Source organism: Erinaceus europaeus, chromosome 3 (genome assembly GCF_950295315.1).
Source record: "Erinaceus europaeus chromosome 3, mEriEur2.1, whole genome shotgun sequence".
NCBI classification, from domain to species: Eukaryota; Metazoa; Chordata; class Mammalia; order Eulipotyphla; family Erinaceidae; genus Erinaceus; species Erinaceus europaeus.
This window is the reverse complement of record NC_080164.1, coordinates 76354848-76373391: the sequence shown is the minus strand read 5'-3', so window position 1 is coordinate 76373391 and position 18544 is coordinate 76354848. Positions and strand designations below refer to the sequence as shown.

General features: G+C 40.5%; 1 protein-coding gene across 1 annotated transcript in view; it reads left to right on the top strand.

Moving 5' to 3' along the window:
* Positions 1 to 612: 612 nt before the first annotated feature.
* Positions 613 to 18544, top strand: part of TACR1 (tachykinin receptor 1) — a 221193-nt gene continuing 203261 nt past the window's right edge. The window contains exon 1 of the mRNA XM_007523370.3: positions 613 to 1745. Within this exon, the coding sequence (XP_007523432.1) occupies positions 1357 to 1745 (389 nt within the window). The 5' untranslated portion in view covers positions 613 to 1356. The remainder of the gene's footprint in view (positions 1746 to 18544) is intronic.

The window sequence follows — 18544 nt, the reverse complement described above, 5'->3', positions numbered from 1 at the left end:
CCCAGTGCACAGCCGCAGACCCGGCGACACGTTGCTTCGAAAGAAGCCTCGCCCAGTCCCCACTGCCTGCAGGGGTCTGTGGGGCGGGCGGAAGGGGGTGCCATTCAGAAGTAGGGTTCAGCGGGAGCTTCCTATAACGCCAAGGGACAAGCTCCAAAGCCTGATGGGAGTGGAATCTAAACACAATCTCAGAAAAGTTGTTCCCCGGACACCTGGAGGTGGCGGCGGCGCTTTTTATGTTTCGGGAGTCCACAGGGAGTCCTGGGGGTCCCGGGCTGGACCGCTGCCCGGGGTGCAGCTTGGCTCGTCGCCCCCACGCCTGCTGGGCTCCCACCCACACAGGCAAGCGCCTCTGCAGAGCTGTCGCAGAGCTCAGGACAGCCCTTCCTGGAAGTTGGGTGTCCCCTCACGGCATCTTTTCCTTAGTCCTTGGTGCAGACCCCAGTTGGAGCAATTACTCAGAGGCGTCCGAGCGCCCCCTCGCGGAATGTGGGGACACCCAGCTCGCAGACTCCCCCACCAGGTAGCAGCAGAAGGCGTGGCGGCTGCGACTGTGGGGCGAGACAGTTGCCAACAGCTGGTGCAGCTGCGGCTCTGCTGGCGGGGATTGACGAGGAGGCAGCGCAGGGTCAGCCCCCTTGCGGGTGACGTCTCTGAGGCGGGCTATAAGAGCCTCCCTGTGCAGCCTGCCCAGGCTTCTCCAACTCCCAGTCCAGCAGGACCGGAGCCACCAGACGCCGGTGCCTGCCACTCCGCAGACCAAAGCTCCGATTGCGGGGACCAAGACAGAGACGGAGACAAAATCTCCAGTTGGACCCGCGGACCCACCCAGAACCCCAACCACAGACTGAGAACTTTTGCAGGTCGCGCTGTGAGGAGTACCTCCTTAGCCCCAAGTCCTCAGGCAGCGCAAAAAAAAATTTTTTTTTTAAATTTGTTTGCTTGCTTGCTCGTTTGTTTTTACCTTTCCCACTGCACAGGCAAGGAGTTGCAAACAGCAGCAGGTGCACAGAGGCGAGAGTCCCTGCTTCCTGGTGCCTTGGTCCTTGGTATTTCTTTCCCTTTTCCATTCCAACGCAGAAGAGACACTGTCTCCCGATTTCTGAACTCAGATGATCCCTGCAGCTTGAAAGTGAAGGTATTCTGGGCCTCCAGGGACAGACAGCGCATCTAGACGTGTTTGTCTTCAGAGTGCCAACTCTCCAGTTTGCAACGGGAGGATTCTGCCCAGGAAGAGCCTGCGGCCCTTCTGTCTCTGTTAAGCAAGCAAGACCCTGACCCCAGGCACCTGGACCTCAGGATACTGCAGCTAAGGGGGCGGTTGGACAAAGGAGGACTGAACTGCTTAGCAGAGGAATGGATAACGTTCTCCCAGTGGACTCAGACCTCTTCCCCAACATCTCCACCAATACCTCAGAGTCCAACCAGTTCGTGCAGCCAGCCTGGCAAATTGTCCTGTGGGCAGCTGCCTACACGGTCATTGTGGTGACCTCTGTGGTGGGTAATGTGGTGGTGATGTGGATCATCCTGGCGCACAAGAGAATGAGGACGGTGACCAACTACTTCCTGGTTAACCTGGCCTTCGCCGAGGCCTCGATGGCAGCATTCAACACGGTAGTGAACTTCACCTATGCGGTCCACAACGAGTGGTACTATGGCCTGTTCTACTGCAAGTTCCACAACTTCTTCCCCATCGCAGCTGTCTTCGCCAGCATCTACTCCATGACTGCTGTGGCCTTTGACAGGTGAGCTTGCCCTTTGTGGGAAGGTAAGAAAGTGTGTGAGTTGGGAGGGGGGGGTGAGGGTGGGAGTGGGCTGTAGCACTGCTATGAAGCTTCTGGATAGGGTTGTGCATAGTGAAAGGAAAAGACTGACCTTTAACTCCTTGTACTGGAATTTTTACTGCCATAGTCAGTTATTGATTGACTTTATATCACATTTTCTGTTCTATTTTCTCTTTCATTTTCTCCTTTATTTTCTTACATTAGCAGCCCCCCTTCCTTTCTTTACACACTTGCTTTATTTCTTCATCTAGTTTTCTTTGCTTCATTCCTTCTCCATTTCTCTCCCTGACACTTCCCTTTCAATTCCTATCTTGATGTTTTTTCATACTTACCTCACTCCCCTCCCCTTAAAGTATAGAAGGATACCCAGGGCCTGGCCACAAGGCTCACCTGTGGTTGGGGTTTTTATCCCAGAAGACCTGGTTTTGGTTGTTTTTTTTTTTGGGGGGGGGGGAGGATTAAGGTGGGGGTGGTGCAGAGCAGATAGCAACCTTTTGATGTCTTGTAGTTTTAAGCATGCCTAGATACATTTTTCACTTTTTTTTGAGACTTGTGACATTCTTCTCCTTCCCAATTATTCAATACTACTTGGTTGTGAAAATATATCATTAAAATCATATAATATTCTGAATTGTAATTCAGCCCTTCTGTGCTGCTAGGGTTTCTCATTCAAGAATGAAAAGAAGCTACGTTGTTCTTGAGTAACTCTACAAATAGGGATCCAGGGATCCTCCAGCAGTTTTGCTAGATCTCTCTTGCAGTGTAAGATCAATGTTTTCAGCCTATCTGTGTCCATAGAGAAATGTGCATGGCAAAAACAGCCAAGAACTGTTCCTTTCCTGCAACCAACAGGTTAGAATTTCAGCATCTGATTAAGATAGAAGGCTGGCGTTTTTAAACACTGGTGCTAGCATTCTGAAATGAGTAGCTCTTCAGATATTATAATGGGAGACTGAGTGTCAGAGCAGTCTATTGCTATTGACTTTTTTTTTTTTTGGTAGATGTTCTGGGTTTCTGATAAGTATATGTACACAAGTGTTAAATGTCTACCTGCATGTGGAAGTATGATTGCAACATCTATCACTGATTTCAAAATGCATTCTTTTGACAAAAAAAAAATGTATTAGAAACAGAGAAAAATATTTTTAAAAATCTGAAGCTATGCAATTACTTTGCATAAAAGCTATTTCTAATTTGCAATTGTAAGTTGATTTGAGGTCTTTTTTTTCAGCTTCCAGAGAAAATGAACGCTTTATAAATTAGAGAAAGCTGTTCTTATCTTCCAAGGTGTGGTGCCCTACCTAATATACATTTCTAAGGTCCATGGATACTTTATGTAATTATGTCATGCTTGATGTGCTGTGTATAAAACAAGTGATGGTGAATGAATGACATTTTACATGTAAAAGGAAAAAATGATGCAAAGTAGTGATGCAATGACTTCTCTTGTAAATTTATCTTTTATAGTGTCTCTTTTATGCTACTTTAGATTTCAGATATCATCTTGCTAAAAGTACGTCCTGATGCAAATATTTCTGCAGTGTCTTGTCTCTTTACCTTCACAGCAATCCCTCAGCCTCTGAAAATTCATAGCATAATATAAAACAAAACTGAAGTGCAGTAAAGCCTTATACCCTTAAACCTTATGCACGCTGTCTTGATCCCAAAAGTGGATGGAAAGATGGTGTTTTCACTGTATTAGGGACCTTGAGTGAGCTCAAGAGAGACATGTCAGTCAGCAGTCTTTATCTGATTTACACAGAGACTTGTCTCCATAGCCCTGGTCTTTCCCTCTGAACATAGAAGGTGGGGGCGGGGCAGAAGTCAGGTTCAAACACTTCACAGTGGATTGGGCAGGGGGCCAGACTTTTCAACTTGGACATCTCAGGCTTAACTGTTAGTACTTGCTAGGCAAATCAGACACAGGACCCTGACCCTGAGTGACACCTACTCAGTGAGGTGAGAGGATCTCTAATGCAGGCAGTGGTGAGAAATGTCCCCAGGACTCAATGAACAGATTTATCAGGAAGGTTCCAGCATGCTCAAAGTGAGAATTTACAGTAGAGTTAGGAAGGAAACTTCAGAACTCCTCACCAAGTCCTCTAAGGGTCCCTTCTATTTATCCTTCTAAGCCTCATAAGCACACAATGAATTGATTCCCCAGTCCCTTAGGTGAGCCAGCTCTCTGCAAGGTTGATCTGCTTTTCTCCTTAGGAGAGCTCCAGGAAGAGACATCTCTCCATAGGTGTTTTCTCTCCTGCCTCTCTTTTCTATACTATGGCAATGCAGACTTTGAGGAGATGTTATTGTATATTCTTTGAATTCTGAACAGATTATCCTTGACTAAAATCTTAAGAAATAAGAGTAACAAGATCTTCCTGGTAATAAAATTAACTCTTGTTAATTGCAGAAAACTTAGGCAGTACATGAAAAGCACATACATACAAAAATACAAATCAGCGGTTTCTTCACCACCTCTATGTTTTGACTATCCCGCTACCTGATTGAAGTCAATCTATATAATTTTGTATCTTTTTTACATTGATATTAATGGAAAAATGTCAAGATCATTTCCTCATGTCAATTGAAATATCTTCAATAGTATAAGCTCAATGGCTTCTACTTCTTTATATGAGTGTGTTGTTTTTATTATTTTAACCAGTCCTCCTATAGTTAGGTATTTAGGTGATTTCTAGAACTTTTTTTTTTTGCTGTATGACTCATGTTATATTAAACATTTCTGTATGAAAATTTTGTTTTGCTTTCTTAATCATTTCCTTAGAATAGTTCCCTAGAAGTGGATTTCTGGTAAAATAAAATACTTCCCAAGATTTTTCCTCTTAATTTTAAAGGATTATAAACTGGGCAGAGTAAGGGAACACACCTGTTCTGTCATGTTTACTTTATCTCCTCAGCACAAAGCAAAGTGCTTGGCACCTAACAGTCAATACATGTTTACTGAATAAGTGAATGAATGAGCATAATATTACATCTTTCTCTAAAAACATTTAGAAAGTACATAAAATTAGTAACAAAATATAGAAGTCGTATCATAGTAGACTACCAATGATAATTCTAGAATGCTGATGAATGCTTACTTTTGAACATTTGTGTGGTTTATGCCACATACATTCACTCAGACTGTTAGGATAAATTCAGGGTCATAACAAAAACAGTTTTATTGTCTGATTTTCTGTTTAATTCTTTAGCATAAAACCACAGACATTTTCCATGCCATTAAATAGTCTAAAATATAGAGTTTTAAGTGGATGCATTGTATCTTGTGGCTGCAATGATTCATTCAACTGTTCCATTATTTTTAGATGTCACTTTTTCGAATTTCATTGGTTGAAAATAATTTTGAAATGAATATCCTGGACATAAATATTGAAAAGGATAGTCTTTGAATCTCTAGGGTACACTGCAAACTTGGTCATATTTTCTTCTAAAACCAAAACATGTGCAAAGGAAAAAAATAGTTCTGGGTGCCACCAGGCAGTAGCACAACAGGTCAATCGCACATGACCCAAAACACAAGGACCAGCATAAGGATCCCGGTTCGAGCCCCTGACTCCCCCACCTGCAGGGGGTCACTTCACAAGCGATGAAGCAGGTCTGCAGGTGTCTATCAGTCTTCCTTTTCCTCTCTCCATTTCTCTTTCCTATCCAGCAATAATAACAACAATAATAACCACAACAGTAATAAAAAATAACAAGGGCAACAAAAAGGAGAAAAAAATAGCCTCCAAGAGCAGTGAATTCATTGTGCAGGCACAGAGTCCCAGCAATAACCCTGGAGGCCAAAACAAACAAACAAAAAACAAAAAAACAACAACAAAAAAAACACCAGTGCATGGATCCTGGTTCAAGCCCCCTCCTCCCACCTGTAGGAGGGGTCACTTGCAAGCAGTGAAGCAGATCTGCAGGTGTCTATCTTTCTCTCCCCTTCTGTCGTCCCCTCCTCTTGATTACTCTTTGTCCTATACAACAACTATGCCAGCAACAATAATAGTAACAATGACAATGATAAACAAGGGCAATAAAGGGGGAAAAATCCAGGAGCAGTGGACTCCTAGTGCAGGCACGAGCCCCAGCAGTAATCCTGGAGGCAAAAAAGAGAGGAAAAAAAAAAGTTCAGCTATAGATGTACTAATTGAAAAAAAAACCTGGAGTGTGAAATGAAAAAGAGAGAATAGAGACATACAGAAAAACGGATAGAAGTTTGAAAAAGAGAAATCCCATTCTGAAGAAATATTTGTTTATTGAACTATCATTTACTGAAGTCAGTGGTTACCTATTGTAACAAAAATTTTAGAAATAAATATTTCCCATTAAGATTACATGTCTAAATTCCAACAAACAGCTGAGATTTTACATTATGTGTTTATAATTTCATCAATTAAAATGAAGTCTGAAAATTCTTTCATATGGAAAGAACTAAAGGATGAGTATGATGTTATATGAAATTAGAAGTTGAAGAACACTGAGAGGTGACACCTCTGTTTTGCAGAAATCAATGGCAATGACTGGATCTAATGTTTTGGGGGCAACAAAGTAGGGATACGTAGGGGGCAGATGCCTTTGCCTCCACTAGGAGTGTAAGGGTAAAAGAGAGCCTGACTTGGCACCAAACACATGGCCATAGGAGATTTATAAAATCATTGGTGTTCTAACTGCTCCTGCAGGTGGCAGAACTGCTATAAAAAGTGAAAGTTATTCATGACAGATTGGTTCTAGATATGTTTTAGAAAGAGCAACTAGAAAAAGTGAAGGACTGGGGCAATTGTACACTGGTGAGACTAAAAGACTTATGCCTGAAGCACCAAAGGTCCCAGGTTCAATCCCAATAACACTATAAGATGAAACTCTTGGGGTGGGGGTAGGGGTGGGGGAAAAGGGACAAAGGGGAGAGAAAAGGGGAAAAAAAGAAAAGAAAAGGTCAAGTTTTATGTAGAAAAATCTGTAACACAAGTGTGAAGGTAAAAGGTTGCAAGGTGGGAGGTCAGGTGGTTGGCTCACCTGGTTGAAACACATGTTACAATGCACAAAGACCTGGGTTGGAGTCCCTGGTCCCTACCTACAGGGGAGAGACTATGTGAGTAGTGAAACAGGGCTGCAGGTGTCTCTCTCCTTCTCAATCTCACCCTTCCCTCTTGATTTCTGGCTGTCTCTACCCAATAAATAAAGAAAAAAAAGTTGCAAGGTGTTTGGAGAAAACACACAATGACTGCACAGAAATGAATTCACAAGTTAATCAGGGGGTACTGGAGGAGTTAGTTGCTGGGCTGAGAAGCAGTTTTTGTTGTAAATTATTGTTTCTTTCTTTCTTTTTTTTATTTAAAAAAGGACTAATTAACAAAACCATAGGGTAGGAGGGTTACAATTCCACACAATTCCCACCACCCAAGCTCCATATCCCACCCGCTCCCCTGATAGCTTTCCCATTCTCTATCCCTCTGGGAGCATGGACGCAGGGTCATTGTGGGTTGCAGAAGGTAGAAGGTCTGGCTTCTGTAATAGCTTCCCCGCTGAACATGGGCGTTGCCCATATTCCCACTCTGCCTCTCTCTTTCCCTAGTAGGGTGGGTCTCTGGGGAAGCTGAGCTCCAGGACACATTGGTGGGATCTTCAGTCTAGGGAAGCCTGGCCAGCATCCTGATGACATCTGGAATCTGGTGACTGAAAAGAGAGTTAACATAGGAAGCCAAACAAATTGTTGAGCAATCATGGACACAAAGCTTGGAATAGTGGAGACGAAGTGTTAGGGGGTACTCACTGCAAACTCTAGTGTATTTCTGCTTTCAGGTATATATTGTGCAGTAGTTTACGGATACATGTGAACATATGCTCTCTCACAGAAACTGGTGTATATCTAGGTTTTGGGACTTTGTTAGAAAGTGAACCAGCTGAGATGGAATTAGAGTATACTATGAAAGAAAAGGTCTCACACGAGTAATGAAGCTGAAGGGTTGTCATTCTACACGTGAAGTCTCTGGACACAGTCTGAAGTGAAGCATGTTGAGGTGGCAATCCTTATGTTGGTTAGGTTGTGATTGGGAGATGCAATATTATTTTATATGGATTGGGAGAGGCATACGGGAAAGTGGGCCCTATCCAGTAGTTCCAGGAATGGGGGAAGTAGAGGCTCTATAGTGGAGATGTGAGGTTCCTGCTGTCTTAGGGTTCCAAAAGACAATCGATAGTTAATGTTATCATCACATTATTTGGTAATTGGGTTAACTTTGAAAAGTCCTTTTGTTAGGGTTTGCTGTACAGTACCCAGTATCTTGTGTATAGCTGTGCTATTGGTTGCTTCTGATCTACTTGGTCTAGGCTTTTGAGAGAGTCTGCATATCAATTACACAGCCTATATATTAAAAAGATTCAGATTGTGTTTTGAAAAACTTCGAGACATACAATTAATTTTCCCCCTCTCATATTAATTAACTGGTGATTTATATGACTACATTTTACTAGGAATGTACATAAACACCATTCCCACCACCAAAAGACTGTGACCCATCCCTCCCACCCACTCCCATCCCCCACTGGCCCAGGAAGCTGCATGTCTACCCCTCACCACAGGGTTTTTACGTTGGTGCCCTACTAAAAATTAAGTCAGGACCTGCTTTTAGTTTCCCTTTCAGATCTTCTTAGTCAACTTCTGTTGATGAGTGGGATCATCCCATACTCATCTTTATCTTTCTGACTTAGCTCACTTAACATAATTCCTTCTAGCTCTGTCCAAGATGGGTCAGAGAAAGTGGGTTCATTGTTCTTTATATCTGCATAGTATTCCATTGTGTTATATATACCACAGCTTTCTCAGCCACTCATCTGTTGTTGGGCACCTGGGTTGTTTCCAGGTTTTAGCTATTATGAATTGTGCTGCTATGAACATAGGAGTACTCACCTCTTTTTGGTTGGGTGTTATGGAGTCCTTGGGGTATATCCCCAGGAGAGGAATTACTAGATCATATGGAAGATCCATGTCTAGCCATCTGAGAGTTTTCCAGACTGCTCTCCACAGAGGCTGGACCAATTTACATTCCCACCAGCAATGCAAAACGCTTCCTCTATCCCCACAACCTCTCCAACATTTGTTGCTGCTGTCCTTTTTGATGTATGCCATTCTTACAGGAGTGAGGTGGTATCTTAGTGTTGTCTTAATTTGCATTTCTCTGACAATCAGTGACCTAGAACAGTTTTTCATATGTTAGTTAGCCTTTTGGATCTCCTCTGTAGTGAATGTTTTGTTCATATCCTCTGCCCACTTTTCGATGGGATCATTTGCTTTTTTGGTGCTAAGTTTGCTGACCTCTTTATATATTTTGGTGATTAGTTTCTTGTCTGATGTATGGCATGTGAAGATCTTCTCCCATTCTGGAGGGGTCTCTTTGTTTGTTTAATACTTTCTTTGGATGTGCAGCTTTTCAATTTGATGTAGTCCCATGGGTTTGTTTCTGCTTTAGTCTTCCTTGCAATTGGGTTTGATTCATCAAAGACGTCCTTGAGGTGTAGGTGGGAAAGTGTTTTACCAATGTTTTCCTCTAAGTATTTGATTGTTTCTGGTCTGACATTTAGGTCGTTGATCCATTTGGAGTTGATTTTTCTTTCTGGTGAGATAAAGTGGTTCAGTTTCATTCTTCTGCATGTTACAAACCAGTTTTCCCAGCACCATTTATTGAAGAAAGCCTCCTTTTTCCATTTAATTCTTTAGCCCCCTTATCAAATATTAGATGTCCATAGGTGTGGGGATTTATTTCTGGGCTTTCAATTCTGTTCCACTGGTCTGTGTGCCTATTTTTGTTCCAGTACCATGCTGGTTTGATGATGATGGCTTTATCATATAGTTTAAGGTCTGTGAGTGTGAGGCCTCCATTTCTGTTTCTTTTCCTCAAGATGCTTTTGGCAATTCTAGGTGTGTTCAGGTTCCAGATAAATGATTGTAGTGTTTGTTCTATTCACTTAAAGAAGCTTGGTGGAACTTTGATGGGTATTGCATTAAACTTGTATATGGCTCTGGGAGAATATTCATTTTGATGATATTTATTATTCCAGTCCATGAGCATATAATATCTTTCCATTTCTTGGTATCACTTTCTATTTCCTTGAGTAGCAACTCATAGTTTTCAGTATATAAGTCTTTCACTTCTTTGGTCACCTTTATTCCTAGGTATTTGATTGATTTTGCTGAAACAGTAAACGGGACTGATTTCTGGATGTCTTCTTCTTCAGATTTAGTGTTTGCATAAAGAAATGCCACTGATTTTTGTACATTGATTTTGTAGCCTGATACCTTGCTTATTGCCTAATAACTTCCAATAGTTTTATGCTAGATTCTTTAGGTCTTTCTATGTATACTATCATATCATCTGCAAATAGTGAGAGCTTGACTTCTTCCTTTCCAATCTGTATTCCTTTGATTCCTTTCTCTTGCCTGATTGCAATGGCAAGAACTTCCAATATTATGTTGAAGAGTAACGGTGACAGTGGACAGCCCTGTCTAGTCCCCGATCTGAGTGGGAGTGCTTTCAGCTTCTGTCCATTGAGTATGATGTTTGCTGTAGGTTTGCTATATATAGTCTCCACTATCTTGAGGAATTTCCCATCTATTCCCTTTTTTTGTAGAGTTTTGAGCATGAATGGATGTTGGATTTTGTCAAAGGCTTTCTCTCCATCTATTGAGAAAATCATGTGGTTTTTTGGCTTTGCTTTTATTGATGTAGTGAATGACATTGATTGACTTATGGGTGTTGAACCAGCCTTGCATTCCTGGGATGAATCCCACTTGGTCGTGATGAACAATCTTTTTGATACGTTGCTATATCCGGTTGGCCAAGATCTTGTTTAATATTTTGGCATCTATGTTCATCAGAGATATTGGTCTGTAGTTTTCCTTTTTTGTTCTGTCCCTATCAGCTTTTGGTACCAGGGTGATGTTGGCTTCAATAGAAGGTGTAAGGGAGTATTCCTGTTTCTTCAATCTTATGGAAAAGCTTAAGAAGTATGGGTACTAACTGTTTCCTGAAAGTTTTGTAGAATTCATTTGTGAAGCCATCTGTTCCAGGACTTTTGTTGTTGTGGAGGTTCTTAATAACGGTTTCAACTTCTTTGTCTGTGACTGGTACATTTAGATTTTGTAGTTCTTCTTGGTTCAGTTTTGGAAGTGCATAGGTTTCTAGGAATTGTTCCATTTCTTCCAGATTCTGTAGCTTGGTGGCATATAGTTCTTTATAGAATTTTCTGTTTGTTGTTAAATGTTTATAGAAGTTTCGCAGGATTCTTTGGATTTCTGTGGTGTCAGTTGTGATATCTTTTCCATTGTTTACAATTATATTAATTTGAGTCTTCTCTCTTTTTTGTTTGGTGAGTCTGGCTAGGTGTTTGTATTTTTGTTTGATTTTCAAAGAACCAACATTTGGCTTCATTGATCTTTTTTATGGTTCTTTTATTTTCGATGTTGTTTATTTCTGCTCTAACTTTAGTGATTTCTGTCCTTCTGGTTGCTTTAGGGTTCCTTTGTTCCTCTTCCTCTAAGTCCTAGAGGTGTGCAGTAAGGTCATTCTTTTTAGCTTCTTTTTGGTGTTTAATATGTGATTGTATGGCTATAAGTTTCCCTCTCAGTACTGCTTTAGCTGTGTCCCAAATATTTTGATAGGTTGTGTCTTCATTTTCATTTGTTTTCAGGAACATTTGAATTTCCTGCTTGAGTGACTCTCTTACCCAGTAGTTCTTAAGTAGTATGCTGTTTAGTTTCCAAATTCTGTGACTTTTAATAATTTTCTGTTTGTTGTTAAATGTTAGTTTTACTCCACTGTGGTCTGAGAAGATTCTTGGGATGATTTCAATGTTCTTGTATTTATTGATGCTGTCTTTTTGGCCAACATGTGGTCTATCCTTGAGTATGTGTTATGTGGATTTGTAAAGAAGGTGTATTCCAGTTTTTTGAGGTGAAGGACTCTGAAAATGTCCAAGAGGTCTTGTATGTCAATCTCTTCATTCAATTCTCTTGTATTTTTGTTGGTTCTCTGCTTTGTTGATCTGTCTAAGTATGAGAGTGGAGTATTGAAGTCTCCCACTATTATTGTATTACTATGGATGTATTTTTGAAATTCTTTCAGTAAGTGCTTGATGTATTTAGATGGTCCCTCATTGGGTGCATAGATGTTAATGATTGTTAAGTCTTCTTGGCTGATTGATCCTCTAATCATTATGTAATGTCCTTGCCTATCTTTTATTACTTTATTTAATTTAAAATCTATCATGTCTAAGATGAGAATGGCTGTTCCTGCCCTGTTTTGTGGTCCGTTAGCCTGTATGACAGTTTTCCATCCTTTCACTTTAAGTCTGTTTTTATCTTGTTGTGACAGATGGGATTCTTGCAAGCAGCATATGGTTGGCATATGTTTTCTGATCCATCTCCCCACTCTGTGCCTTTTGATAGGTGAGTTTAAGCCATTGACATTTATTGACATTATGGATTTAATGTATTGTAGTGCCATTGTTCACACACAAAAATTTTTTCTGTTTCCTCTGATATATTGCCAGTGTAAGGTGATGTTCTTGCTTATAAGAGGTCTTTTACAACCTCTTTCAGGGCCGGTTTGGTGATGGTTGCCTCCTTTAACTATTGTTTGTCTAAGAAGGTTTTGAACCCTCCATCTACTTTGAATGAAAGTCTAGCAGGATATATTATCCTTGGTTGAAACCTTTTTTCATTCAGGGCTCGATAGATATCTTTCCATTCTCCTCTGGCTTTTAGAGTTTGAGTGGAGAAGTCTGCAGATAGTTTTGTGGGTTTTCCCTTGTATGTGACTTTTTGTTTCTCTCTTTCACACTTTAGGATTATTTCTTTATCCTTACTCCTTCTCATTGTGACTATGATGTGTCTTGGTGTGTTCAGGTCTGGGTTGATTCTGTTTGGTAATCTCTGGGCCTCTTGAATCTTGTAGTCCTTTCTGTTATTCAGGTCTAGGGAAGTTTTCTTCTATTATTTCCTCTAGAATGTTTGCTTCCCCTTCCTCTCTTTCTTCCTCTGGCAGGCCAATTATGCAAATGTTACTTCTTTTGAGATCATCCCATATGTCTCTGTTGTTGTTTTCAGTGTCTCTCAATCTCTTTTTAAGATTTTTCACCTCTTTATTAGTTTTCTCTAACTCATCCTCTGTCTGACTAATTCTGTTTTCTGCTTCTGTTAGTCTGCTTTCCCTTGCTTCAGCTTCTTTCTTCATTAGAGCTATTTCAGCTTTCAGTTCTCTAATTGCCTCAAGATAATCAGTATTTTCCTTGGGGGTCTCAACTCTTGTTTCCCTAATACTGCCATTCCTTTCCTCCAATGTTGTTTTAATTTCTGTGATTAATAAGTTTATTATTGCTTGCATACTTTTCTTATATATGGTTACTTCTGGCTTATTTGTAGTTTCTTCTGGGCTCTTGTCTTCATTCATTGGAATAGCAGTTTTATTTGTTTTTGATCTACCCTTTTTTTATGTGTTTCCTTTTTTTTATGCTCTGTTGTTCCTCAGTTGTTGTGTCTTGAGCACAAGCAACACTGTACTAAATGCCTTTATGACAATGGTATTCACTAACCTCAGGAATTACAGTAGCAACTGAAGCAAGTATTGAAGCAGTTTAATCACTACCAGTTAGGCAAGCAATGTCTCCAGTCCATGAAAAAATAGTAACCAAATCCCAGTGAAGAAGAAATAGAAAAGAAAGAAGGGATTGCAAGAATAGACAGTTATGCAAATCTACTATTCACTGTATATTCTAGGGGTAACAAGAGGGGAAAGGGAACTAGAGAAGAGATACACACATAGAGAGTCCACTCTGAGTCGGATTTCTTCCCCACAATAATTCACAAATTCAGAAATGCAAAGAAGAAGGAAGGAAGAAGTGTATGACAAGATAAAAATAAATAAATAAAAAAAAGAAAAAAGAGACAAGAGACAGAAAAGAGAAAAGATAATAAAAAGAGCTGTAATTAAATAGCAGTGAAAGAAAGGTTTTTTTGTTTACTTTATTTTTAATTTAATTTATTTTTTTTAATTATCTAGGAGGACGAGGGAGGGGAGACTGTATAGGAGGTAGGAGTAATGAGACAAGTTCCTCCCACAATAGATAAGATGCCCACTACCCTAACAATGAAAGATACCCTAAGAGTTAATTCTGATCAACCTAAAGGGGGGGAAGATATATGCCTTTATATAATATTAATAATAAAATAGAGCAGGGAAAAAAACCCCTGTCCCAGATTACCGCAAACCACGTGATCAGAGGCAGCTGATTGTTAAGAAAGAGGAAAAAAAAAAACTCAGGACTAGACAAGGATAGCTGAAATAAACAGTTATGCAAATCTACTATCCACTGTATATTCTAGGGGTAGCTAAAGGAGGAAGGGAAGTTGAGCAGAGATACTCGCAGTGACAGTCCAATTATTTTGGGGAAGAGTCAGAATTCTTCCCCAAAATAATTCCCAAATTGTATCAGTGAATTCAAAAAAGCTCACTGTTTGGTGGTGTGGGGGATGGGGACTGTGGCTTTGGAAGCTGTAGGATTAAGGAAGAAAGGATGACAAGAATGAGAAAAAGAAAAAAAAAGAAAGAGAGAGAGAAAAAAAGTAAAGATAAGTAAAAGAACAGTCATAAAAGAGTGGTGAAATGAAAGAGTTTATTTATTTATTTATTTTTAATAATTTAATTAGCTATGTTGGGTGAGGTTGGGGGTTTGGCTACTTAGAAACAAAAATGGCCTAAGGTTTCAGAAGGGTATAGACTTAGAATGAATGATACTCCCTGGTGGGACAGGAATCTTGGTAAAGAAAGAGGCTCAGCAGGGGAGCCTGCTAGGAGCTGGTCCCCAGGGACTGGTTATGGGGGGGGGAGGGGAAGAGGTGTGCTTAATAATTTTAAAAAAAGGAAAAAAATTTCCCCTTTTTTTCTACTCTTATTTAACCCAAATTAAGTTATAGTCACCTCCTTGGTGTTACCGCTAGGACCCCTTATTGACTGGCCTACTAAAGGCAGAAAATCCTACCATTTCCAGAAGATGTGGTCAGAGCTCAAGCCACTAGCAGCTTCTCAGTCCACCATTTTCCGGGAACCCCCTTGTTGTATTTTTAATGAAAATTTAATGCTTAATTGGAAATATCCAATAAGCAACTTGAGAGGTGGTGAGGCTAGAAAATGAGAAGCCAGAGATCAAAACATAGATATAGGAGTTTTTTCAAATAGAAAGCTTATTGGAGTCTGAAAATTAGAAACTCTCTGTCAACCATATACATGTTTCACACCCCCCCCCCCAAAAAAAAAGACAGAGGTTCTGTTGCCGGGCTAGCATGGGGGTACCTCTTCACAATATGAAGGACACAAAGAGAAATAGGAAGGTAGTGGAGAAATTGTTGAATGACAAAAGTTAGGAGAGGTGACTTGTGGTTAGTTATATTCCTTAGTGTCATGAAAATCTGAGGATGATAAGGACATTGGTTTGGGTCACTAGAGAATGTTGGTGACCTATAAGAGACAGCAGAATGAGGTAAGTGGGGACAAGACTAAATGATTGGAGGTGACTGGCCTCTTCCTCACTCATTTTTTTATCCACTCATCTATATATCAATCAAATCATTTTTAAGCACCTACTATGTGCCAGATGCTAAGGCAGGAAAACACTTCCTTTGCCCATATGCTTTCAGTCTCAAAGGATTGACAAAATCAAGAGCACAATTATAGACTAATGAACAACCCTTGGGAAGGAATATGATAAAGTTTTTGTTTTTGTCAGAGCACTGTTCAGCTCTGGCTGAACAGGGGATTGAACCTGGGACTTTGGAGCCTCAGGTGTGAGAGTCTGTTTGCATAACCATTATGCTATCTACCCTCCACCCTATGATAAAGTTTTAATGGCAGAAGGAAGAAGAAAAGTGGAAGTACAAAGAGTAGAAGAGTAATTAATATAAAAGAAAAGAGCTAAGTACAGAGAAAATTAACTTACTGGAACTTCTCCTAATGATTTATTAAAGTTTGTCATTTGTGCACTAGAAAAGAGACTTCAGATTAATAAAATTAATCATGTTAACTTACATTTGCAAGGCCTGGGTGGTGGTGCACTCAGTTGAGTGTATATATTACCATGAGAAAGGACTGAGTCTAAGCCATGGCTCCCATATGTAGGGGAGACACTTTACAAGCTGTGAAGCAAGTCTACAGGCGTTTATCTTTCTCTTTCCCTCTCCACTTCCCTCTCCCCTCTTAATTTCTCTCTGTCCTACCAAAAAAACAAACAAACAAACAAAAACATGGCCTCTGGGAGCAATGCATTTGTAGTGCTGGTACCAAACATCAGCAATACCCTGGTAGCAGCAAAACAAAACAACAAACTTATATTTACAGCCCCTCCAACCTATCATCGCATCTAATCCTCTTTTGGTATCTCTCTCTCTCTGGTTTGGGGTGATCTCCAGGGGAAAGGTAATGGGCTGGTTCTTTCTCTCTCACTACAGGGGTGACACGAAGTAAAAGACACCAGGGGGCTCTTAGCGTGCCTAGAATCCTAGAATCCATAGAATTCGTTTATTAGCAAAGTGGACATGAGTTAAATAGAAAAACAATGAAGGGAATATTACTGAAATATGTCAGAAATTACAGGTTTCTTAACGGTCGGCATGCCCCTAAGGTAGGGGGCTGGTATGACAGGAATTGATGAGATACAAGACAGTTATTCTCCATGACACAAGCAACTTAATTATCCAAAGGTATTTGAGAGAAGCATAGGGCTTAAACCCGTAGGGGGAGACAGAGAGAAAATGGATATCAAAAAGCCATATAGTTTGAAATTTCTCTTGTCTGGGGTCTGAGGTGTATGATGAAGCGTGTGATAAGGTGTGTTCTTCTGTGATCAGAAGGTGACTTTGAATAAGTGAATCTGCGGTCATGTGGCCTGCAGTTAATGGAGGGAAATACTGGGGTTTCTGTGGGCCTGAGAGTGAAGAAGGAAAGAACCAAGTCTGAGTTTCCCCCCTTATGCTCACCTCGGTTGAGAGAGACTTACCAAGAGGTTATCTTCTCAGACCTCCATCCAAGGATGGGGTTGGTTCTCCCTAAGCTCTATTAGGCTTACACATGGTCCCAACAATCCTCAGTACCACTAAGAATCTGTTTCTACCTCAGAGGTACTACCATTAAAAGATTATTTAGCATTATCCTCCTATTCTCCACTCTCTCTTGCATTTACTTTTATGTATCTTAGACATCTGCCTACTCACTTCCTCTGAGTGATTTTTTTTTATATTATCATCAAGGGAAAGCTGGCACTAAATGCTTAAAAACTATGTGCTGTGCCAGAGAGAAAATTAGAGACCCTTTTGATAGTTTTCCACCTAAATAAAAATTTAATCCCATAAACTTCTAGATGGGACCTTCCTAAGAGCATCAATTTCTGTTTTTATTTTACTCAGTTTGTCTCATGTATTAAACTGGGTCCATTTTGAGTCATTAAGAATCATTCTTTTCACTGAAATCTGTTCCTGATTTTGGGCTGATAGTAGCCCCTATTGGTAGCATGATGCCTTTTCCATGTAGACTTTCTGACACAGCCCTTCTTCCTAAGAGTTAGCTATCCCTAACTTCTTCATCTTGCCATTCTTACTCGTCTACACTGGTCCTCTTAACTGAGAGATTAACTAGTACCCAGAAGTAAGCATTGTCTTGTTACCCCTATGTCATGTTTTTAAAGCCTAACATCATTCATGCCTACAACTCCTTTTGACAGGGCTCCACTGTACTTGTGGCCCACATCCTACCCTGATGGGTACTGAACCTTGAAGAGCACCCCTCATTGAGATGTTGTTTTTTTTTATCATTTCTAATTTTTCCTCAGTTTTTCCAGGCATCCTAGCAACTCTGAGACATCTCTTGATCCTTCTCAGGCCCAATTGTTGTCAACCTTGGCTTTTTCTCCTATACCTCCACTAGCAACAGGAAGACCATCTTGCTTTTCTTTACCTTCTTAAAGCAAAGCAAGCAGAAACCTACCCTTCTCCCAGTCCTCCAAGCTCCAGGTCAGGATAAGCTATCTTAGTTCCTAGTCCAAATTAAGTGTAAACCCACAGACACCTAAATATAGAGTGGTCTGAGACAGTTGTGTAAGGACAGACTGGGGGACTGGCTTACATTACCTAAACCCCTCCTTGTGTCACCTTAAAAGGCTGTAATTCTACTTCACCGGGAAGAGGAATATAAAACTCTGTGGGTCAGAAACTTCAGGGATGTAGAGATGCTTAAGTAATGTTCGTAAAACATAAATCTCAGTCTAAGTAGAAACTGTTTTATTAGGTACTTTTAAGGTGTCTTTTTAGGTCTTTCTACTTGCTTGCTTCTTTTATTGACTCACTGCAAGTTATTGTGCACTTTTGCTTTCAGGTATATATATTTCCCCTAACTTATGGATACATGTACATATGCCCTATCTCATGGGCCCTGGTCTATAGGTTTTGGGACTTTGTTAGGAAGTGGACCACCTGAAATGGAATTAAGGAGTTCCTATGTAGCTCAGTGCCCAGAGGGCTCACCAACCCTTCTTCACTGGGGTGAAAACATCCAATAGCTGCTTTACTTATTTCAAGTTTTATTTTTTTTCCAACTCTCAGCATAACTTTTTTCATCTGACTTTTGCAGAGCTGAGCTTGCATTCAACTACATTGTTCCCTAAGTAGCGGTAACTGACCACTGCTCCCTCTTACAATTTACCTTTGTATAGCCCCC